We start from the raw sequence: 19,653 nt of genomic DNA on the forward strand, positions 1-19,653 counted from the left end.
ATTCTTTCTGGAAAGAATATACTGGTAGTATAGTGAAATGTATTAGAAGATCCACATCTAGATAAAGATGATGGAGAAGCAAACTAAATGAAACTAAACAAACAAACAAAAAACAACAAAAAACACAAAAAAGAAAGAAAGTTCTTAATTGGAACTCATTTAGTAAACATTTGTTGACATCAGGCACTCTCTCCTTGACACTTTATTAGGTTTTGTTATTACAAGATGGATAGAACACAGACCCTGTCTTTAAGGAACTGACAGAGTAGTGGGAGAAGTAGATACAGCTGGAATTAACTCTCTTATAAGTGATTCATGTCTTAAAGACATTTGTTTATGCTGTGGTCCAGTGGGAGCTGGAATCTAAGGAGGCTGTCTCAGATCGAGAGACTTTGTTGCACATAGTGTGGCTTCTTCAAGAGGCAAGGTAAAGCATAGTTCTTTGTGGATGACTCAAATGAGTTTCATCAACCTTATAGTCCTACAATGATCTCTTCATGTTTTATAATGTCATTGGTGCTCTCAAGCTGGAACCTCCAGACGTACTTAATTTTTAAATTTTCTGTAAATATAAAAGCTTTGCTTTTTCTGATTATGAAGACAGTACATAGAATATTCAAACAGTACTTTAAAGTATAGAGGCAAAAGTAAACGCACTCGAAATTCTACCACCAAAGGCAGATGCACTTAACTTTGCAATGATTATCTTTCTAACATCTTTCTCTCTCTCTCCCTGTCTCCCTTGCTCCCTATGTGCATACACATGCATGCACCCATGTGCATATGTGTGCATAAAGGATACATATATATCCTTTTATATAAATGGAATCCTATTTCATATGCCTTAGTAACCTATTAAAGTGTGTTAAGGTCATGTTTCCGTATCAGTACACATACATGCAGACACCATCCTTTATGATGGCTATGAACTATTTCACTGTGTTGGTGAATCATGCTTTATTTAACCATTTACCTATTCACAGATATTTGAGATGTTCTGATGTTTTCAGCCAGGGATGCTGCTAAATATAATGCATAGCTCACCTCTCTCTGCTCCCCAAACAAAGAGTTACCTGGCCCAAAATGTCACTAATAATGGAGAAAAATCTGCTCTGTACCCTCTGCAGTGTTGGGTGTTGGCAGTCTTTATTCCATGTCTGCTCAAACACCAAGTATTCTTTCTTAAGCAAAAGGTAATATCTCTTTTAGTGTGCACTGTGTTGATTACTAGTGAGGTTAGGCAGCTTCTCCTATATTTATTAGTCATTAGTTTGTCAATTTCCTATTCATCGCTGTTGTCCATTTTTAAATTGGGTGTTCATCTTTTGCTTAATTTCTAAGAGTAATTTGAATATTGGAGCTTTAGCCTATTTTGTTTCATTATGATGTCTCTTTTTAAAGGGAAATTCAGTAATTTTTATGTGGTCAAATTTACCAGTGTATTCTGTTTGATTCCTGAAGAGGGCTAAATTAGTGAATTATTCAAAATAACTTATTAAAGTTGGTTTATTTAGAATGTAATCCAGGGCATGTAACTGTAGTTTTGTGGCATCTGTGGACAACATCACAACAGGTGGTTTTAAGCTAGATGTTCTACCTGAATGTGTCCGTAAGTGTTATGCTCCTGCTGAGCCCTCCCTTAGCCTGTGCTGGTCACTGTGAAGGACAAGAAAAATATTAGGCAGGGTTTCCTCCCTCACTGAGCTGCAGTTACGTATCTGAGGTATTACTAGCATATGAAACAGAAAGTACTTAAGTGCTGAGTAGGGGTTCAGGGGACAGAGGGACAGTGAAAGTTTCCTAGCATTTATGAAGAGTGACCCAGTCTTGAAGGATGTGACTGGGCAGAGGGAATGTTTCCAGCACATGGCATCATTGTGGGAGAGGCACTTAGGAGACTTGGGTTCTTGTTTCTGATTTTTTTACTAATCAGTGTGTGACTTAGGTAAGTCTTAGGCCCCAGTCTTTTTATATATATAAAATAAGGAGATAGAAGTAGGGTGTTTCCTAAGATTGTTGTCATTATTAAAGTTTTATGGTTTTACTGTGAAAAGAGAATTTTTAGAAAGAATTTGTTCAGCATTTATTGAAAGCCTTCTGCATTCTGAGTAGCATGCCAGGTGCTGTGGGAATGCAGAGGTAGGTAAGATATGGGCCTTTCCTTCAGAAATGTAGAGTCCTGTGGGAGAGAAAAAAATCATGTTTGGTCGTGTAAAATAAGAAATACAGAGTGCTTGGGAAAGGCAGAGTGGGAAAGGCCATCTTGCTTTTGGGTGGTGGAGGTGTCAGAAAGGGATGGCATTTACGTTCGGTAGAAATGGAGGTGCAGGTACGGTTGGAGCAGAGGCCTGGAGGAGGCAGGTGGGTGGCACAGGGCTTGTTTGGAGTGCAGTGAGTACACTTGTTTGGCTAGATTTGTACAGTTGGTGCAGAAGGTTAGGAAAAAATAAGGATAGGAAGGTAAAGTGGGGCTGGCTTGCCAAACGACTTAAATATGGAGCTCAGATGCCTCCTTGGTTTTTACTTCTGTAGACTTTTGATGACTTTTAGAAAAGGTGATAACGTGAGGTAAGTAGCCCTTGAAGATTAATTTGGTAAAAATGTCTAGGATGGTGATTGCATTCTAGGACTAAGTCAAAGATGACTCTGAGACTTCTGAGGCTGAATATAATAAAGATAATTTAAGAGAAAGCAAGCCAGCCTTAGGCATTGACAAGCAGGACAAAAGGATGTTGTCGGGGGAAGGGGAAAATGAGTCCATGTGTTAAGGGGTGGGACTTCCATTAAGACAATATCTTAAGGCAGGGCATAGCACTAGTAGGAAATTGGTCATTCTGGCTCATTGTTAGGAAGAGTTTTCTGGTAATTCGCCATTCGCTTGCAATTTTATAAATCAGACAGGAATTTTCACATTTAAAAAAAAGAGTGCCCATTATGAATTACAGTTCTATAATTGTGTTGGTTCAGATAAGTTTGTTGGAATAGAGATCCCCGCCCCCCCCCTTTTCTCAGTGTTGAATTTTGCCCATTACGCACATCCTGTAAAGGGAAACTGTGTGACTGGGGGGCTCATTTCAGAGAACCTTTGTAATCTCTACATCTTTGGGAGGGAGGAGGGTGAACATTATGCTCTCACATGTGTTAAAACACCGTCTGGCCGTTCATCATCCTTGACTTCTTTTCATGATAGTTGGAGCAGAATGCAAAAAAGGGTAAATGGCAAACCACTGAACAGGAACAAACCACACGAGCGGCTAATTAGTCATTTCTTGTCAGCCAGGGCCCTGCAGAGGCACTAGCAGACAGCTCTGGAGGAACTGGAGAGATGAGGGTCTGGCATGGATATGGATCTTTTATTTTAGTAACAATAGTTTATTCTTCGAATCGGGGAATGAGAGCAAAGTTGCTTAGCAATTATGTGGGCGCTAAAAGAATGGCCTTTGGAGGGGCAGGCATTCGAAGTTGGATAAACTCAACTTTCTCAAGAAACTTGCAAACTCTGATTAGAGTGATTTGGGGGCAGTCCTTTCACAAATCAAGAACTTGTAATCTTCCTTCCTCCTGATTGCTTTTGTTCTCATCTACTTTCCAGCTTCCTTGTCTGGAGACGAGGCTAGTGCCTCTTGGAACACTTTCCCTCAAAGGCGGGTGCTGGGAGATGAGGGCTCCCAAGGAGAGAATGATCCCAAATTTCGAGGCCAATATGGTTTTTCAACACTGGGTTTATCTTGGCTCTGCTGAATAGCTCCAGTCATCTTGTTGGATGCTGGAGAACTGACCGGGTGGGGCTGCGGGGACACCAGTTCATCCCTGCACCTTAGCGGCAACATGCACACATGGCCAGAGTCACTTTTGTATAGGCAGGGCTCTCTTTTTCCAGAAAGACAGGGAAGGCGGCACAGCAGGAAAAGGGCACCAAAGTAGAAGGTTTGGGTTCTAGTCCTAGTTTCACTGCACATAAAACTCTGATTTGAGGATGTCCCCTCATCTCTAACTCAGACTCTTCATCTGTAAAATAGCAATAATATCTGCTCTCCCAGGGGCAAGACTAAAACCAACTAATGGATGATGTGAATCTACTCTAAAAAGCATGAACTGCTGTATAAGCTTATGGGGCTTTTACTTGTTACTAGTTTATATTCTGGCCTTCAGAATTTTGATTTCATTATATGTTTTACTTTTTACTTAAAAAAACCTGAGATACTGTCTAGGCTTTTATGAACATTGCTGATTTTATATATATATATATATATATGTATTTTTTTTTTTGCAGTTTTAAAAGATAGCACACAGTTTTTTTTTCTCTTTTAGTTATAAAACCTTTTCATTTGTGTATTATTTAGTTTGTTATTTTGTTTGGGGAAGACTTCCCAATTCTGAGCCTTGCTAACAGTGAAAAAAGCTGAATTTCTGATTTAAATTACAGTTCTTTCTGCTGAATTCATGAAATGAGTTTGGGTTGACAGTTAAGGATTGGCCTTTAAAAGCATTATATTTAGAGACAAGTCCACAACACTTCATTTTGCAGTGAGGATACTGGGACTAAGCGAGTAAGTAGCAAAATATCTAATAGTTAAAAAGGGCAAATGGCAAACCACTGAACAGGAACAGACCACATAAACAGGGTTGGTACTCAGGTCTCGTCTCCTCCTCCAGGGTCCTTTGTGATAATGTACTGCCTCCCTCACAGTTTGCTTAACTAAATAAAGGTGGTTAAGAAAATTATCAATGAATTCAGTAATCCCTGTGTTTAACAAAAGTGCTGTTTAATTGTCCAAGGCTGAAGTCTAGAGTTCAAATCTAAATCTTCAGCGAGATCGCTGAATCAAACTAAGCACCTACACAGAGATGTTGTTGACTTTAGAAAACCAGAAACATAATGTTCCTTATTACTAGAGAGTGTATGACCAGGTATTACAAAACCTGAGTTCTAGTCTCAGTTCTGCTAAGTAACCTTAGTCAAGAAATTCAATCTCTTTGAGCCAGTAGTCACCATCTATAAGATGAGAAGGATGACAATATGGCATCAATAAGGCTGCTCCCAGGACTTTAATTGGAGGATGTATGAAACCCAAAGGCAGAGAAAGGGGTGCATGTGGGAGAGATTAGTGTCTCCTTTTTGTGCCTTGAGGATTTTGTGTTAATCAGTAACTTTTCTCATGTTTTTTCTCTATCTGGAAAGCCTTCCAATTGCCCTTTTCCTATCCAAAAGCTGTCCTTATTTTAAGGCCCAGGTTACATTTCACTTAATCTATGAAGTTACTGTAGCACACACTATTCTTTTTAAACTCGTTTGTTGCCTTTACATCTTATTCGTCTGTTAATCATGGCATATTGCTGTGGAATATGTCTTCCTTTTATAATCTCTAGGGAGTAGGTTAATGTAGAAGAAGAAGTATAGACTTTGAAGATAAATAGATTTAGCTATGTGATCTTAAGCTGGCCATTTATATATATAAATATATATCTTTATATATTTGTTTATATTTATTTATGTGTGTATATATATACACACACACTTAATTTTTAAAATAGGTAGCACATTTTTTTTAATAGGTAGCTTTTTTTCAAAACTTAATAAAAAGGGGAAGTACAGTGAAGAGTTGTCTTTTGCTCCTGGTCTGCAATCAAACTAGTTTTCCCCTCTGCTGTGTAGTTTCTTACATATCCTTCTAGAGTTTCTTATTTTTTCCTTCCTATTCCCTTTACATAAAAGATGGCATGCTATACACAGTCTTAGGTATATTTTCACTTCATTTATCTTGGAGATCTTTTTATGTCACTACACAGTGAGTTGCTCATTGTTCTTAACGTTTTATGGATGTACCATAAGTTAGCCATTGGTTGGGAATTTTTACTTGGGTAAAGCCCCAAGTAATTTTAAAACTGGAATGACTTTTGAGCCTTATCTGAGGAATATGCTTTTTATTTCTCTAAAACTTATATTTTGTAATGTGTTACAGTTTTTAAGCACTTTGCATTCTTTAAGTTGATCCCCACAAAACCTCTTCGGGAGTAGATAATTACTCTGTAGGTTTTACTAGGTTAGTAGAGAAAGGCAATATCTGTTCAGGATTTTGCTGACTGTGGTGCAAGATTCTTTAATAAAAGCTCCACCGTGCCCTTTTCATGTGCTCTACTACTGGCAAATAGAGGGTTTGCTTGAGAAACACAGACTGCTTTGTGGGGCTGATAAAAGTCTTCATTACTTCATTTATAACCATTTGTTAATTTACTTCCTTTCCTTTACTTACTTCCTTAAAACCAGTAGAGCATGTAGAAAAGGATCTCCACATAATGAAGCTTTGAGAAACAAAACAAATGTAGAAAGAAGATATGCAAATATGCTTTTTATAGATTAATTTTCAATCTTAAACAATCCTAACTGAAATATATATAAGCAGAAAAAAGTGACCTGCTTAAGGAATTGAAAGTGTTCATTGAGTTGAATGTGACTCCTTAAGTGATTAAGTGGGTGGCGCTGAGAAAAATAGAGACTATTTTAACCTGGGATTTAGCATCTAATACGATTCTCTGTTAGAGGAAGTACAGTCTTAGCTATGTAATTTGACCTGTTTAGAATGCACAAATGAAATGGAAGGGATTTAAGTTTTATTTTTAAATTTTCATTTACTGTGAAACAAGATTAGTACTAAAATAGTCCAAGCTGCCAACTCAACTACCTGTATGTTAGAGTATGCATTTATTATTGCAAGACCAGAGTGCAAATTTTCTACAAAATATTTTCAACCATTTTGGTGACTCCTGAGATATTTTTGCTATTGATTTTTTTTGTATTTCTAAACTGGGCCCTTGGTTTCTTTCTCTTTTTATATTTATACTCATATAGTTATCCTGAAAGCTTAGCCTAGCATCATAGAATTTTAGAGAAGTTTGGACATTTAGAGATTACTAATTAACATTTGGTATGTTTGTGTATTAACCCAGCCCTTTATACTGAACAAATGAGAAAACTGAAGCCCAGAGAGGTGGTGGTGGCCTGGGTCAGCTACCTTGTCTAGAACCCCCGGCTACAGCTGCACAGTACTTACCAGTTCTTCCTCTTACAGCTCTGATTGACTGGCTCTGCTCTACTCTGGGGAGAAGTTTAATTTTGATCACATTCTCTTGCTCTTTCTCCTCCCCTTTTCTTTCTAATGTGGGCCAATTAATAGAAGACTACAAGGAGTCTGATAGTCACAAATCTTACATGGAGTCCGGCTCATTGTAGGCACGTAAGAGAGACTTGTTTGAAGTGAACCAAAACTGGGGAGGGAATGAGAGACTCGTGGGTAACAGGTGGGAAGCTGGCAGCTGAGCAGTGCTCACCCCATATTTGCTAGTTTATTCTCTGTCTTTCTCTTACCAGGGCAAGGAGCTTGTGTTCGGATGATGAAGGTGCTACGTGCTGGTTAGTGGATGCCTCTAAACTACTCTCTTTCCCCTGTAGGTCCTTTCCCATAACCTGTGCACGGTGCTGAAGGTTCCACATGACCCTGTTGCCCTTGAAGAGCACTTCAGGGATGATGATGAGGGGCCTGTCTCCAATCAGGGCTACATGCCGTATTTAAACAAGTTCATTTTGGAAAAGGTATGATTCTGATTGTGTTACTGTGTTGTTTGGTTTGCACATTTCCACAGCTCCTAATAGGGAGTTCATTAAGGAGTTTAGATGTGAAGCATCATGAGATTAGATCAGAAGGGAAAGAAAGAATGAGAGACTGATGACAGTGCTTACTACTTCTCCCTCTCCTCTACCACCTTCTAAAACTTGGTTTGATATTTTTATAACTTGGCTTATTTTTTAAAATTAAGGACTGTATTTTGTATTAATCTGTACCTGTCTTTACTCAGGGAGCTTTTTTTCTTTTTAGATTCTGGTTCCACATGTACTAGCAATGACTATTAAAGCATGGGTATGATGAAGTAAAATGGGATGTTAATTATCTTTACTATATAGGTATTATGAAGCAAAGTTTTCATCCTAGACTTTTCCAGGTACTGCTTGGGTGTTTCCTCTGGGGTATGGATGAGTAAAGATGCTGCAAAAACCTATAATGTGTGTGGAAGCCAAATATAACCTATTGGCATTTGCTGCCGGATTCAGTTTCTCTCTTGGTTTGGATAATTTAAAATTGACATATTAAAGTGTTGAATTTAATGTCCTTTTTAAAAAAAATCTAAACTGACGGTACATTTAGTACATTTAGTGTCATCTTTCCATATCATGTATCTTTAGTTTAAATATGAAAGTAATTTAAGAATGTGCATATATGCATGTGAAGGGTTGGGAATTCTTTGCTTATTTATAACACCAAGCATGAAATTTTTGATTTTATTTCAAAAATACTTTTCATAAAGTGACTGATAATACTTTTAAATTAAAAATAAAGTACATTTAAAAAGTCTATTTTGTAATTACATAAATACCATAACTATTAACATATTTTTCTATGAATTAAAAAAATTTTTATTGCTATTTATATGTATAAATTCTTTTTATAGTTAAGTATCTTTTTATAATAGCAAAGTACAGTAATTAAAATTCATAATAATCAAGTTGGTGGTTGGTCAACATTCTTTTTAAAAATCACATGTTTTTCGGAAATTTTGTAGCAAAGATTGTCAAAATTACAGTGTGTTCATTTAGGTAGTATTCTTTGTGCCTATACCTATTATTCCATATCAGCTTCACAATAAATTTTCTGCTTTTTATTTGCTTATGTATATATATTATATATATATATATTTTTAAGTGTTTTCCCTGCAGAGATGATAACATTGCCTTGGTCATGCTTTAAATTAGAAAAAATTGCAGAGAATGATACCACACCATCAGCAAACTCTCAAAAGCCACATATTGTATGGCCCCATTTATGTGAAATGTCCAAAATAGGCAAATGGAATTACAAAGTAGAGTAATAGCTGCCAGAGGCTGAGGGGAAGTGAGAATGGTGAGTGACTGTTGATGGGTTTGGGATTTCTTTTTCGGGTGCTGAAAATGTTCTAGAGGTAGATAGTGATGATGGTTGCAAAGCCTTGTGAATATACTAAAATTCACTAGGGGTGAATTTTATGGTATGTGAATTATATCATGATAAAAAGATTTAATCAAATTATACAGAAGCTGATGTGTGAGATTTCAGAATTTCATAGTATGATGCTGTACTATCTTCTGGAGCTTTTAGGGGCTGCTGTTCTATTCATTTATCAGGTAGCTCATTTGTGTTCTATAGCTGTATTATAAGTAAATATGTCTTTATTTTGTTTGTGAAGAAATTCTTTTTATTTAGAAAAATTTTCCCCAGCTTTGTTGAGATATTATTGACACTTAACCTATGTAAGTTTAAGGTATACAACGTGATGATTATAATGTGTATACTGCGAAATGATTACCACAATAAGGTTAGTTGTGTTAACATTACCTCCCATAATTACCTTTTTTTTCTTTCGTGGTGGTAACTTTGGAGATCTACTCTCTTAACAACTTTCAAGTATATAATACAGTATTGTTAATTATTGTCACAATGCCATGCTCTAGATCCCCATATTGATCTTAAAGCTGGAAATTTGTACCCTTTGACCAACATCTCCCCATTTTCCCTCCCTCAGCCCCACCCTAGCCTCTGACCATTCTACTCTCTTATTTCTCTGGGTTCATTCTTCACTATCCTACATATAAGTGAGAACATAACAGTATTTGTCTTTCTCTGTTTTACAGAAGTTCTCTTAGCCATGAATAGTTACAGCAGCTTCAGAATCCTTGAATTTACCATTTGATATTTCTGCGTTAATTTAAATAAAAGTCAAGAGGTTTTGAATACAACCATTTACACTCCATTAATAACCCCTGAGACAACTGGTTAGGATATGATGCATGCCCAGATCCCAAAGAAGGGGTCAAAATTAGGTATATCCCCCCTTTTCCCTTCCAACACCTGTTTTAATCCAGTTTAAGCCCTGTGACCTGGAAACAAGGCAGTCAGTTTGCATTGGACCATCAAACCCAAAGGACTCCTTTTCTCTGTGCCTCTAGGACAAAGCCTAGTTCCCTAATTTTTCCCTCTAAAGTGTGTGTTAGCACTTGGGCATCGTGGACTTTAAATCAATAAAAACAAAAATTTGTTGTCTTTGCTACTTTTAAAATATAAAAATATGTTTAAAACAGACACTATGACCTCATCGTATTTTTACTTTTTAAAAAATTAAAAAAAAAAACAAAAACAATTTGTCCAGTAAATATGTCTTATATTCAGCAAATATTTGATGACCTCCTATGGGCATGTGTTTAATCTTAAAAATTAAAGACAGTAAGCAGAATTATGTCTGTTACTAAAATATATAGAGCATGCTGAGAAATTCTGAGAAATCTAGAAATTGCTTTGTTTTCCAGTGCAAGAATTTGTGTGGGCTGGGCTAGTGTGGATAGTCAAACACGTTTTAATATCTTGAAGGTGCTGTACCCTAATGCTGCATTTTGTTCTCCTGGATGTAACTTTCTTTAAACATCTTGAATTTTTAAGTTTTAAAATGTTCTTTGTTTTTGTATTTTGATATTCAAAAGTTTTGTAGCTGGGGAAGAAAATAGAGTGGTATTTTAAAAGTCTGAAATTAGACACTAAATTTAGAGAAAAACTTATTCATGGAGTGAGTGAGGATGTGATGAAACAGTGAGCCCTTGTTTATTATTGCTTAGCCACCTGGAGTGGAATTTTGCCAGTCCTTCAATCCAAATAAAGCAGCCAAGATTTCCGTGGTGTGGGTTTAAATTGAGCAAAGATTAGTGACTTGTTTTGAAAGTTGGTTAAAAAAATGCCAATAGCGACTGAAGAATGTTAGCACAAAATTTAAAGATTGTCATCAGTTATGTAAAGAAAACATGAAATAATGATGAAACATTTGCATGATGTGGTTTTATATACTGTCTGATTTGATCCTCATGTTTATTTTGCAATGTGTAACTGGAATTCTTATGCTAACTCAGGAGGAAACAGTGTAAGGTTGCCTAGCTAATAAGGAGTAGATTTTGAACCTAACTGTTTATCTTCTAGCCCAGTGTTTTTTTAATTGTGTGTACTATTGAGGGATTAATTACTCCCTTCCAAAATTACTATGTTTTTCCAGTTAGTGGGTGTGTAGGGGCAGGGGTGGCATGGTGAGGGAAGGGGTGGAGTGGCTTAAAAGCCATTCTGACCATCTCAGACTATCTCAGCCTCTGTCTAGTTTCCTTAGCTTCTTTCTCAAGTGTTTTAAGGAGATTCTTTTCTCTTAATTAGTATCTAGTGTTCCTTAATGTTCATTTTGGTCATTTTCCCCCCAGGTTGTTTGAGAGGTTTTCTGCCTTTGCCTAGAAGAGTTGGGGTTGGGACCAAGAGATAAATTATAATGAAACTTGCTTTGTAAAAATAATTTTTTTCCATTTGGTTTCTATATTTGCTTCTTCAGAGAGAATCATTCCTGTTGATCTTCACACTGATAGAATTTATTTTCAGCTTTCCTGAGACTTCAGATGATTAATTTGCCTATTGTTCTTGTATCAAATATTTTGCCTCTGCTGAGTGTTAACTTTTTTTTTGCTTGTTTGTTAAATTCCTTCGTAGTAAAGAATGGAATTCTACAAACATATAGCAAAAATATTTTGTGAGCCTTTTCCACTTCTTTTGGGGAAAGAGACATTATGCCTGGATTATCTGATGATGAATAATTGAAGAAAGTGGTGGTATATTGTTACCTTTTTACTATTGAGCCCCAGTAGATTTCATCGAAAACTAGTTTTGCTTCAACATGTTTATGAAGCAGTATAAATCTTTCATGAGATTTAATGCCTGTTAGGCTTTTTGGTCCAAATCATTGTCAGTTTTCCCCCTAATTCTGTATGTTAAAAGTTGGTCTGGGCTATATGATTAAAACCAAGTCTTAATTGGGGAATCTACTGCTTTCTAACATAATCCTTCTGTTTGGTTCTCTTTTGGGGGTGGAGGGAAACATACATACACACACGCAAACGAAAAACACACAAAAAGAAACATTTTTATTCAATATAATGTTCCTTCTGTAGAGTCTAGCAGTCTCTACCTTCTTTTTTCTTCAGCTGGACATGATACTTTCTTATCAGATGCTTACTGTTCCTGTGTTAGTTATAGTTCTTCCATAAAGTGAGTTTTTAGATTTCTGGTAGTGGAATGAATGTGTCTTCAGCACTCAAAATGTCAGCAAATGTATGCCTAACAACTATTATTTAATAGGAAGAGGTTAACAAAAAATAATTTAAAAAGATAGAAAGTGGTACTGCTCTTAAATCTCCAAAACCATGCTTTTGTACGGTTCGTTCTTACTGTCCTTTAGCTTATGTTATTTTTTCTTTCATCGTTGCCTGAAAGTTACATAGTTTTAATTTAGCACAATGGCCAAGTTGGACTCTACATTTTTATCATGTTTGTGAGTTACACAAGATTGAAGACTTCTGAGTGATTAAAGAGGTTTCATACTAAAAAAGATAAAAAATAAAAAAATAAAGAAGTTTCATACTGAGAGCTATGGATGACTTACGTCACTGATGCCTTTGGCCAGCAGTGATGTAGTTTAAAGAAATAGTTTTTAAAAAATAACAGCTTTATTGAAATATGATTCAATTGCCATACAATTTAAGTATTTAAAATGTACAATTTGGTTGTTTTCAGTGTAGTCACTTTTTTTGTGCAGCCATCACTACAGTTGATTTTAGAATATTTTCATTACCCTCCCTCAAAAAAACATACCCGTGAGCACTTACTCTTTTCTCGCCTCCAAGCCTAGACAACTACTGATCTACTTTCCCTCCCTTTGGCTTTACATATTCTGGACTCATATAATAATATGACTGGAATCATATAGTATGTGGCCTTTGTGTCTGTCTTCTTTCACATAGCATCATTTTTTCAAGGTTCATCTGTGTTACAGCACACAACAGTACTTCAGTTATTTTTTATGGCTAAATAGTATTCCATTATGGATATACCACATTTTGTTTGCACATTAGTTAGGTGATGGACATTTGAGTTTCTTCCACTTTTTGGTTATTATGAATTCACTGCTGTGTGCATTCATGTTCAAGTTTTTGTGTAGTTGTGTATTTTCAGTTCTTTTGGGTATATACTTAGGAATAGGATTGTTGGGTCATGTGGCAACTCTGTGTTTAACCTTTTGAGGGATTGCCAAACTGCTTTCCAAAGCAACTGTGCATTTTACTTTTCTACCAGCAGTGTATGAGGGTTCTAATTTCTTTATATCCTCACCAACACTTGTTTTATTTTTTTGATTATAGCCGTTTCATGGGTGTAAAGTATATGTATCTCACTGTGTTTTGATTTGCCTCTCTCTGATAATTAATACAAAATACTATTTTTAAAGTTTCTTTTTTTTATTGTAAAGGTAACATAGGATATTGTTGAAATTAAGGGAAAAAAAGAAACTTATTAAGAAATTATGTATCACCCGTAACTTTACCATCTAGACACAGTCAGTCTACATTTTGATGTGTTTGCTTTGAGTCTTTATTTTCTAAAATACATTTGTATGTATTATTTTTCAAATTGGGATTGTACTAAATGCTTAACATTAATATTGCCTTTCCTGTCATTAAATTATTTTTTGAAAACTTGAGTATAAAGATAAAAGTGCTAACATTTATTTAGCATCTGCTGTGAATCAGGTACTATACTAAATGTTTTTTTTTTTGAAGTATACTAAATGTTTTAAATAAGTGTTCTAATTAAGTCCTTATGTCAACTCTGTGAGTTAGGTACCATCATTACCACCATTTTAAAGATGAAGAGACTGGGCCTTGGGTTAAATTGCTTGCCTAAGGTCACCCAGCTGCTAAGTGGCTGTATAATAGTTTTGTATCGTGACTTTATAACCATTCCTGTTTTGGTCGACTTTTATTTTATTTTATTTTAATTTTTTTCTGCTCTTATGAAATAATGATTATCCCAGGTAAATCTTTATCTTACTCTGATTTTCTTGTTAGGATAGATTATTTGAAGTGTAATTATTATTTTTTTAACATTTTTTATTGATTTATAATCATTTTTGAAGTATAATTATTAATCAAAGAGTATGAATGGTTTCTGAGAAAGAAGATTCTACGGTCATTTTCTAAAGCAACAAATTAGCCAATTTCTCCGTCTTCTGAGAACTGTCTCTGTGCCATAAGAACTTTAGCCTTGAACTGGTTTGTGTGAAAATTATAGTTTAGAGAACATGTGAGTTTACTTTTATAAATGCTTTTAGTACTTTGAGTCAGCATTGAGGTACTGTCTTATTCTTTATATGTGTGAATTTTGGTGTAAAGCAATTATATGTTAAAAGTAAGAACAACTCGACACATTTCTTTTCTAAGAAATTATCTTCCATTTGGACATCTTGAACCCACTAGCAGCCATTATTATTAGATGTGAAACTATCAATTTAGTATGTGTGATATAAACTGGGATTTTGGAGCACAGTTTGTAATTGTAGATGTGATGGAGTATGGAGTACATTTCTAGACCTTTTATAATTAGAACAGATCTAGAGACTATTTCAATTTACAGATTTATTTATTTATTTTTTAAACATTTTTTATTGATTTATAATCATTTTACAATGTTGTGTCAAATTCCAGTGTTCAGCACAATTTTTCAGTCATTCATGGACATATACACACTCATTGTCACAGTTTTTTCTCTGTGATTTATTATAACATTTTGTGTATATTTCCCTGTGCTATACAGTGTAATCTTGTTTATCTATTCTACAATTTTGAAATCCCAGTCTATCCCTTCCCACCCTCTACCCCCCTGGTAACCACAAGTCTGTATTCTCTGTCCATGAGTCTATTTCTGTCCTGTATTTATGCTTTGTTTTTGTTTGTTTGTTTTTGTTTTTGTTTTTTAGATTCCACATATGAGCGATCTCATATGGTATTTTTCTTTCTCTTTCTGGCTTACTTCACTTAGAATGACATTCTCTAGGAGCATCCATGTTGCTGCAAATGGCATTATGTTGTCGGTTTTTATGGCTGAGTAGTATTCCATTGTATAAATATACCACATCTTCTTTATCCAGTCACCTGTTGATGGACATTTAGGCTGTTTCCATGTTTTGGCTATTGTAAATAGTGCTGCTATGAACATTGGAGTGCAGGTGTCATCCTGAAGTAGATTTCCTTCTGGATACAAGCCCAGGAGTGGGATTCCTGGGTCATATGGTAAGTCTATTCCTAGTCTTTTGAGGAATCTCCACACTGTTTTCCATAGTGGCTGCACCAAACTGCATTCCCACCAGCAGTGTCAGAGGGTTCCCCTTTCTCCACAGCCTCTCCAGCATTTGTCATTTTTGGATTTTTGAATGACAGCCATTCTGACTGGTGTGAGGTGATACCTCATTGTAGTTTTGATTTGCATTTCTCTGATAATAAGTGATATTGAGCATTTTTCATGTGCTTTTTGATCATTTGTATGTCTTCCTTGGAGAATTGCTTGTTTAGGTCTTCTGCCCATTTTTGGATTGGGTTGTTTATTTTTTCCTTATTGAGTCGTATGAGCTGCTTATATATTTTGGAGATCAAGCCTTTGTCGGTTTCACTTGCAAAAATTTTCTCCCATTCCGTAGGTTTTCTTCTTGTTTTATTTCTGGTTTCCTTTGCTCTGCAGAAGCTTGTAAGTTTCATTAGGTCCCATTTGTTTTTTCTTGCTTTTATTTCTTCTAGGAGAAAATTTTTGAAATGTATGTCAGATAATGTTTTGCCTATGTTTTCCTCTAGGAGGTTTATTGTATCTTGTCTTATGTTTAAGTCTTTAATCCATTTTGAGTTGATTTTTGTATATGGTGTAAGGGTGTGTTCTAGCTTCATTGTTTTACATGCTGCTGTCCAGTTTTCCCAACACCATTTGCTGAAGAGACTGTCTTTATTCCATTGTATATTCTTGCCTCCTTTGTTGAAGATTAGTTGACCAGAGGTTTGTGGGTTCATTTCTGGGCTCTCTATTCTGTTCCATTGGTCTATATGTCTGTTTTGGTACCAATACCATGCTGCCTTGATGACTGTAGCTCTATAGTATTGTCTGAAGTCTGGGAGAGTTATTCCTCCAGCCTCTTTCTTTCTCTTCAGTAATGCTTTAGCACAGATTTATTTTTAATTGAGCTAGCATTAAATATTGAATCCATACCCTTCGGTGGCTTACTGTTGTTTCTAGGTAAGTCTAACACCCATTTCATGTAATTCAAGGCCATGTTCTATTTGGCCTCTGCAACCTCTCCAGCCTCCTCTTCCTCCTCTCCCCTTCTTGTTCACTTCAGTGCAACCACCTTGGTCTTCCTCAGATTACCAAGGCTCTTCCTGCCACAGAGCCTTCAAACATGCTGCTTCCTCTGTTGTAAGGTTTCCTCCACCCATAACATGCAGCTAATTCCTGTTCATCCTTTAGGCCCTGGCTTTATTGTCACTTCCTCAGGGAGGTTTCTCCAGGTAGCACCCCACCCACTCCAGGGTTAACCAGCTTTCCTGTAATGTTCGCTTACAGCATCTTGTGCTTTTCCTTCTTACCACAGTTTTCATCATGTAGGTGGTAGTTGGTTGTGTTATTGCTGTATAGTTTGATACCTTATTACCTTCTTGGAGTATAAGTTCTGTGATGGCAAGGACAGGTTCACAGATGTCCAACTCTGTTGATTGTTTTTTTGTGTGTGTGCAGAAGTTTTTGAGTTTGATATAGTTTTGTTTGTCTATTTTTGCTTTTGTTGCCTGTGGTTTTAGTATTATTTCCAAGGAATCATTGCCCATTCCAGTGTTATGAAGCTTTCCCCCTATATTTTCTTCTAGGAGTTTTATACGTTCAAGTCTTACATTTAGATGTTTTCTCCACTTTTACTTAATTTTTGGTGTATGTTGTAAGTAAGGGTCCATCTTCATTCTATTGCATGTGGATATTCAATTTTCTCAATATCATTTGTTGAAGATATTCTCCTTTCCTCATTGTGTGGTCTTGGCATTAAAGATCATTTGATGATATATGTGAAGGTTTATTTCTGGGCTCTCTATTCTGTTTTACTGGTCTATATATCTGTCGTTATGCCAGTACTATACTGTTTTTGATTACTGTAGCTTTGTAATAGGTTTTGAAATCAGGAAGTGTAAGGCTTCCAGCTTTGTTCTTCCCAAGATTGTTTTGACTACTCATTGACCTTTGAGATTCCATAACGAACTTTAAGATGATGTTTTCTGTTTCTGCAACAACAGCAAAAAAAGCCATTGGGATTTTCACAGGGATTGCATTGAATCTGTAAATTGCCTTGGGTAGTATGGACGTTTTAATAATTTTAAGTCTTCCAGCCCATGAACATAGGATGTCTTTCAATTTATTTGTGTCATCCTTAATTTCTTTCAGTAATGTTTTATAGTTTTCAATGTCTAAGTCGTTTGCCTCCATGGTTAAGGTTATTCCTGAGTATTTTATTCTTTTTGATGTTACTGCAAATGGAATTGTTTTCTTTATTTTCTTTTCAGATTGTAATTGTTAGTGTGTAGAAGCACAAGTGATTTTTCAGTATTGATTTTATATTCTGTAACTTTGCTGATTTGTGTATCAGTTCTAACAGGTTTTTTGTTTGTTTTTATTTTCGTGGAATCTCTTGAGTTTTCTACTTGAGAAAGAGTGTCTTATCTTCAAACAGATCATTTTACTTCTTTCTTTTCAATTCAAATCTTTTTATTTATTTTTCTTGCCTACATGCTCTGGCTGGGACTTTGAGAACTGTGTTGAATATAAGTGTCTAGAGTGGGCATCCTTGCCTTGTTCCTCATCTTAAAGGAAAAGCTTTCAGTTTTTCGTCATTGAGACTGATGTTAGCTGTGAGCTTTTCATATATGATCTGATTTTGTACTTTTTAAATGCCATCATTTAATACATTTTTACCTTTGAGCACGATTAAACTAAAGAATTAGTAGATTAGATTGTAGAGAAGGAACGAGCTAAACAGACAACTTATTAAAATTAAGTATGATACAGTGAACTTGAATCAAAAAGCCACTACTTATTTCCTGGGAAGATGAATTTCTCTCTTTAGCATTTGGCACTGCAGTAGTTCCCCTTTATCTGCAGTTTCCTCATTTTCAGTTACCTGTGGTCAACTGTGGTCTGAAAATATTAAATCAAAAATTCCAGAAATAAAGAATTCATAAGTTTTAAATTGTGTGAGTAGTATGTTCTGAGTAGTATGATGAAATCTCACACCTTCCTGCTCCATCCTGGAGGATGTGAATCTTCCCTTTGTCCAGTGTTTCACACCCATTAGTCACTTTATAGCTGTCTGGGTTATCAGATCGACTGTTGTGGTATTGCAGTGTTAGTGTGCAAGTAACTCTTATTTTACTTAAAAATGGCCCCAGATCACAAGAATAGTGATGCTGGCAATTCGAACAGGCTAAACAGAAGCCATAAAGTGCTTCCTTAAAGTGAAAAGTTGAAAATTCTCAATAAGGAAAGAAAAAAATTGTATGCTGAGGTTGCTAAGATCTATTGATAAGAACGAATCGTCTATCTGTGAAATTGTGAAGAAGGAACAAGAAATTTTGCTTGTTTTTGCTGTTGTACCTCAAACTGCAAAGTTATGGTCACAGTGCATGAGTACCTGAAGATGGAAGAGGCATTACATTTGTACAATAAGATATTTTGAGAGGCCACATTCACCTCCCTTTTATTACAGTCTATTGTTTACAATTGTTCTACTTTATTATTAATTATTGTTGTTAATCTCTTACTGTGCCTAATTTATAGATTAAACTTTATCATAGATATGTATGCTTGGCAAAAACACGTATATGTAGGTTTCAGTACTACCTGCGGTTTTAGGCGTTTACTGGGGGATCTTGGAACATATCCCCATGGATGACGGGAGTACTCCTGGATTGATCAGATCTTCCTCTTATTGTTTCCTTGCTCAGTTTTCATGTCTTCGTGGTTCTCCTACCACTCTGACTGTTCCTTCAGTCATCGTAATTCCTCTTCCTCCTCTCGTTTTGTAAATGTGTGAATCCCTTGAGGTTCTGTTTGGAGAAAAAGAACCTCTTTTCTCACTTTGTGTTTTCTTTCAATGATCTCATTGACCATCATGGCTTCTGTCATTATCAGCATGCAGTTGGTTCACAAACCTGCCTCTCCTCTTAGGTTACAGTTCCTTCTTTGGTTCTCTTTGGACATCTACATCTAAATGTCTTACTGGAACTTGAAGATTCCCGTAATTAAACATAATTATCTTTCTTTCTACCCTTCTTTTGTCCTCTTCATCCTCTGTCTCTTCCCAAATGTGGTTGGTGTGCTGCTCCTGCCATGCCTTTGCTCATGTCATTTCCTTTCCTGTCCTTGGGAATACCTTTCCTTGTACTCTTCAGTATACTTCAAGGTCAGCCTCAAATATCTTTTCTGCAAAGTTCTAACCTCAGGTGCAGATGACCTGCTTGTTCTTTGCTCTAAAATTGGGGGTTTCGTACAGGCTGTTTCTTAAATTATAAAGCTCTTCATCATTTTTGTCTGTGTTTGCTTTTCTAGCCATGTATCTAGCCACTCCCCCTCAGGAAATCTCTAATTCACCACATAATCCACATAGAATCACTTCTTGTTCCTCAGGACAGGG

General features: G+C 36.0%; 1 protein-coding gene across 1 annotated transcript in view; it reads left to right on the forward strand.

Annotated features, from left to right (window-relative positions):
- The window catches only part of SWAP70 (switching B cell complex subunit SWAP70), a 61,189-nt gene that overhangs the window by 10,048 nt on the left and 31,488 nt on the right, over nt 1-19,653 (forward strand). Inside the window, exon 2 of the mRNA XM_006203519.4 lies at nt 7,451-7,591. Coding sequence (XP_006203581.1) covers nt 7,451-7,591 — 141 coding nt within the window. The remainder of the gene's footprint in view (nt 1-7,450; nt 7,592-19,653) is intronic.

Source organism: Vicugna pacos, chromosome 10 (genome assembly GCF_048564905.1).
Source record: "Vicugna pacos chromosome 10, VicPac4, whole genome shotgun sequence".
Classification (NCBI taxonomy): Eukaryota; Metazoa; Chordata; class Mammalia; order Artiodactyla; family Camelidae; genus Vicugna; species Vicugna pacos.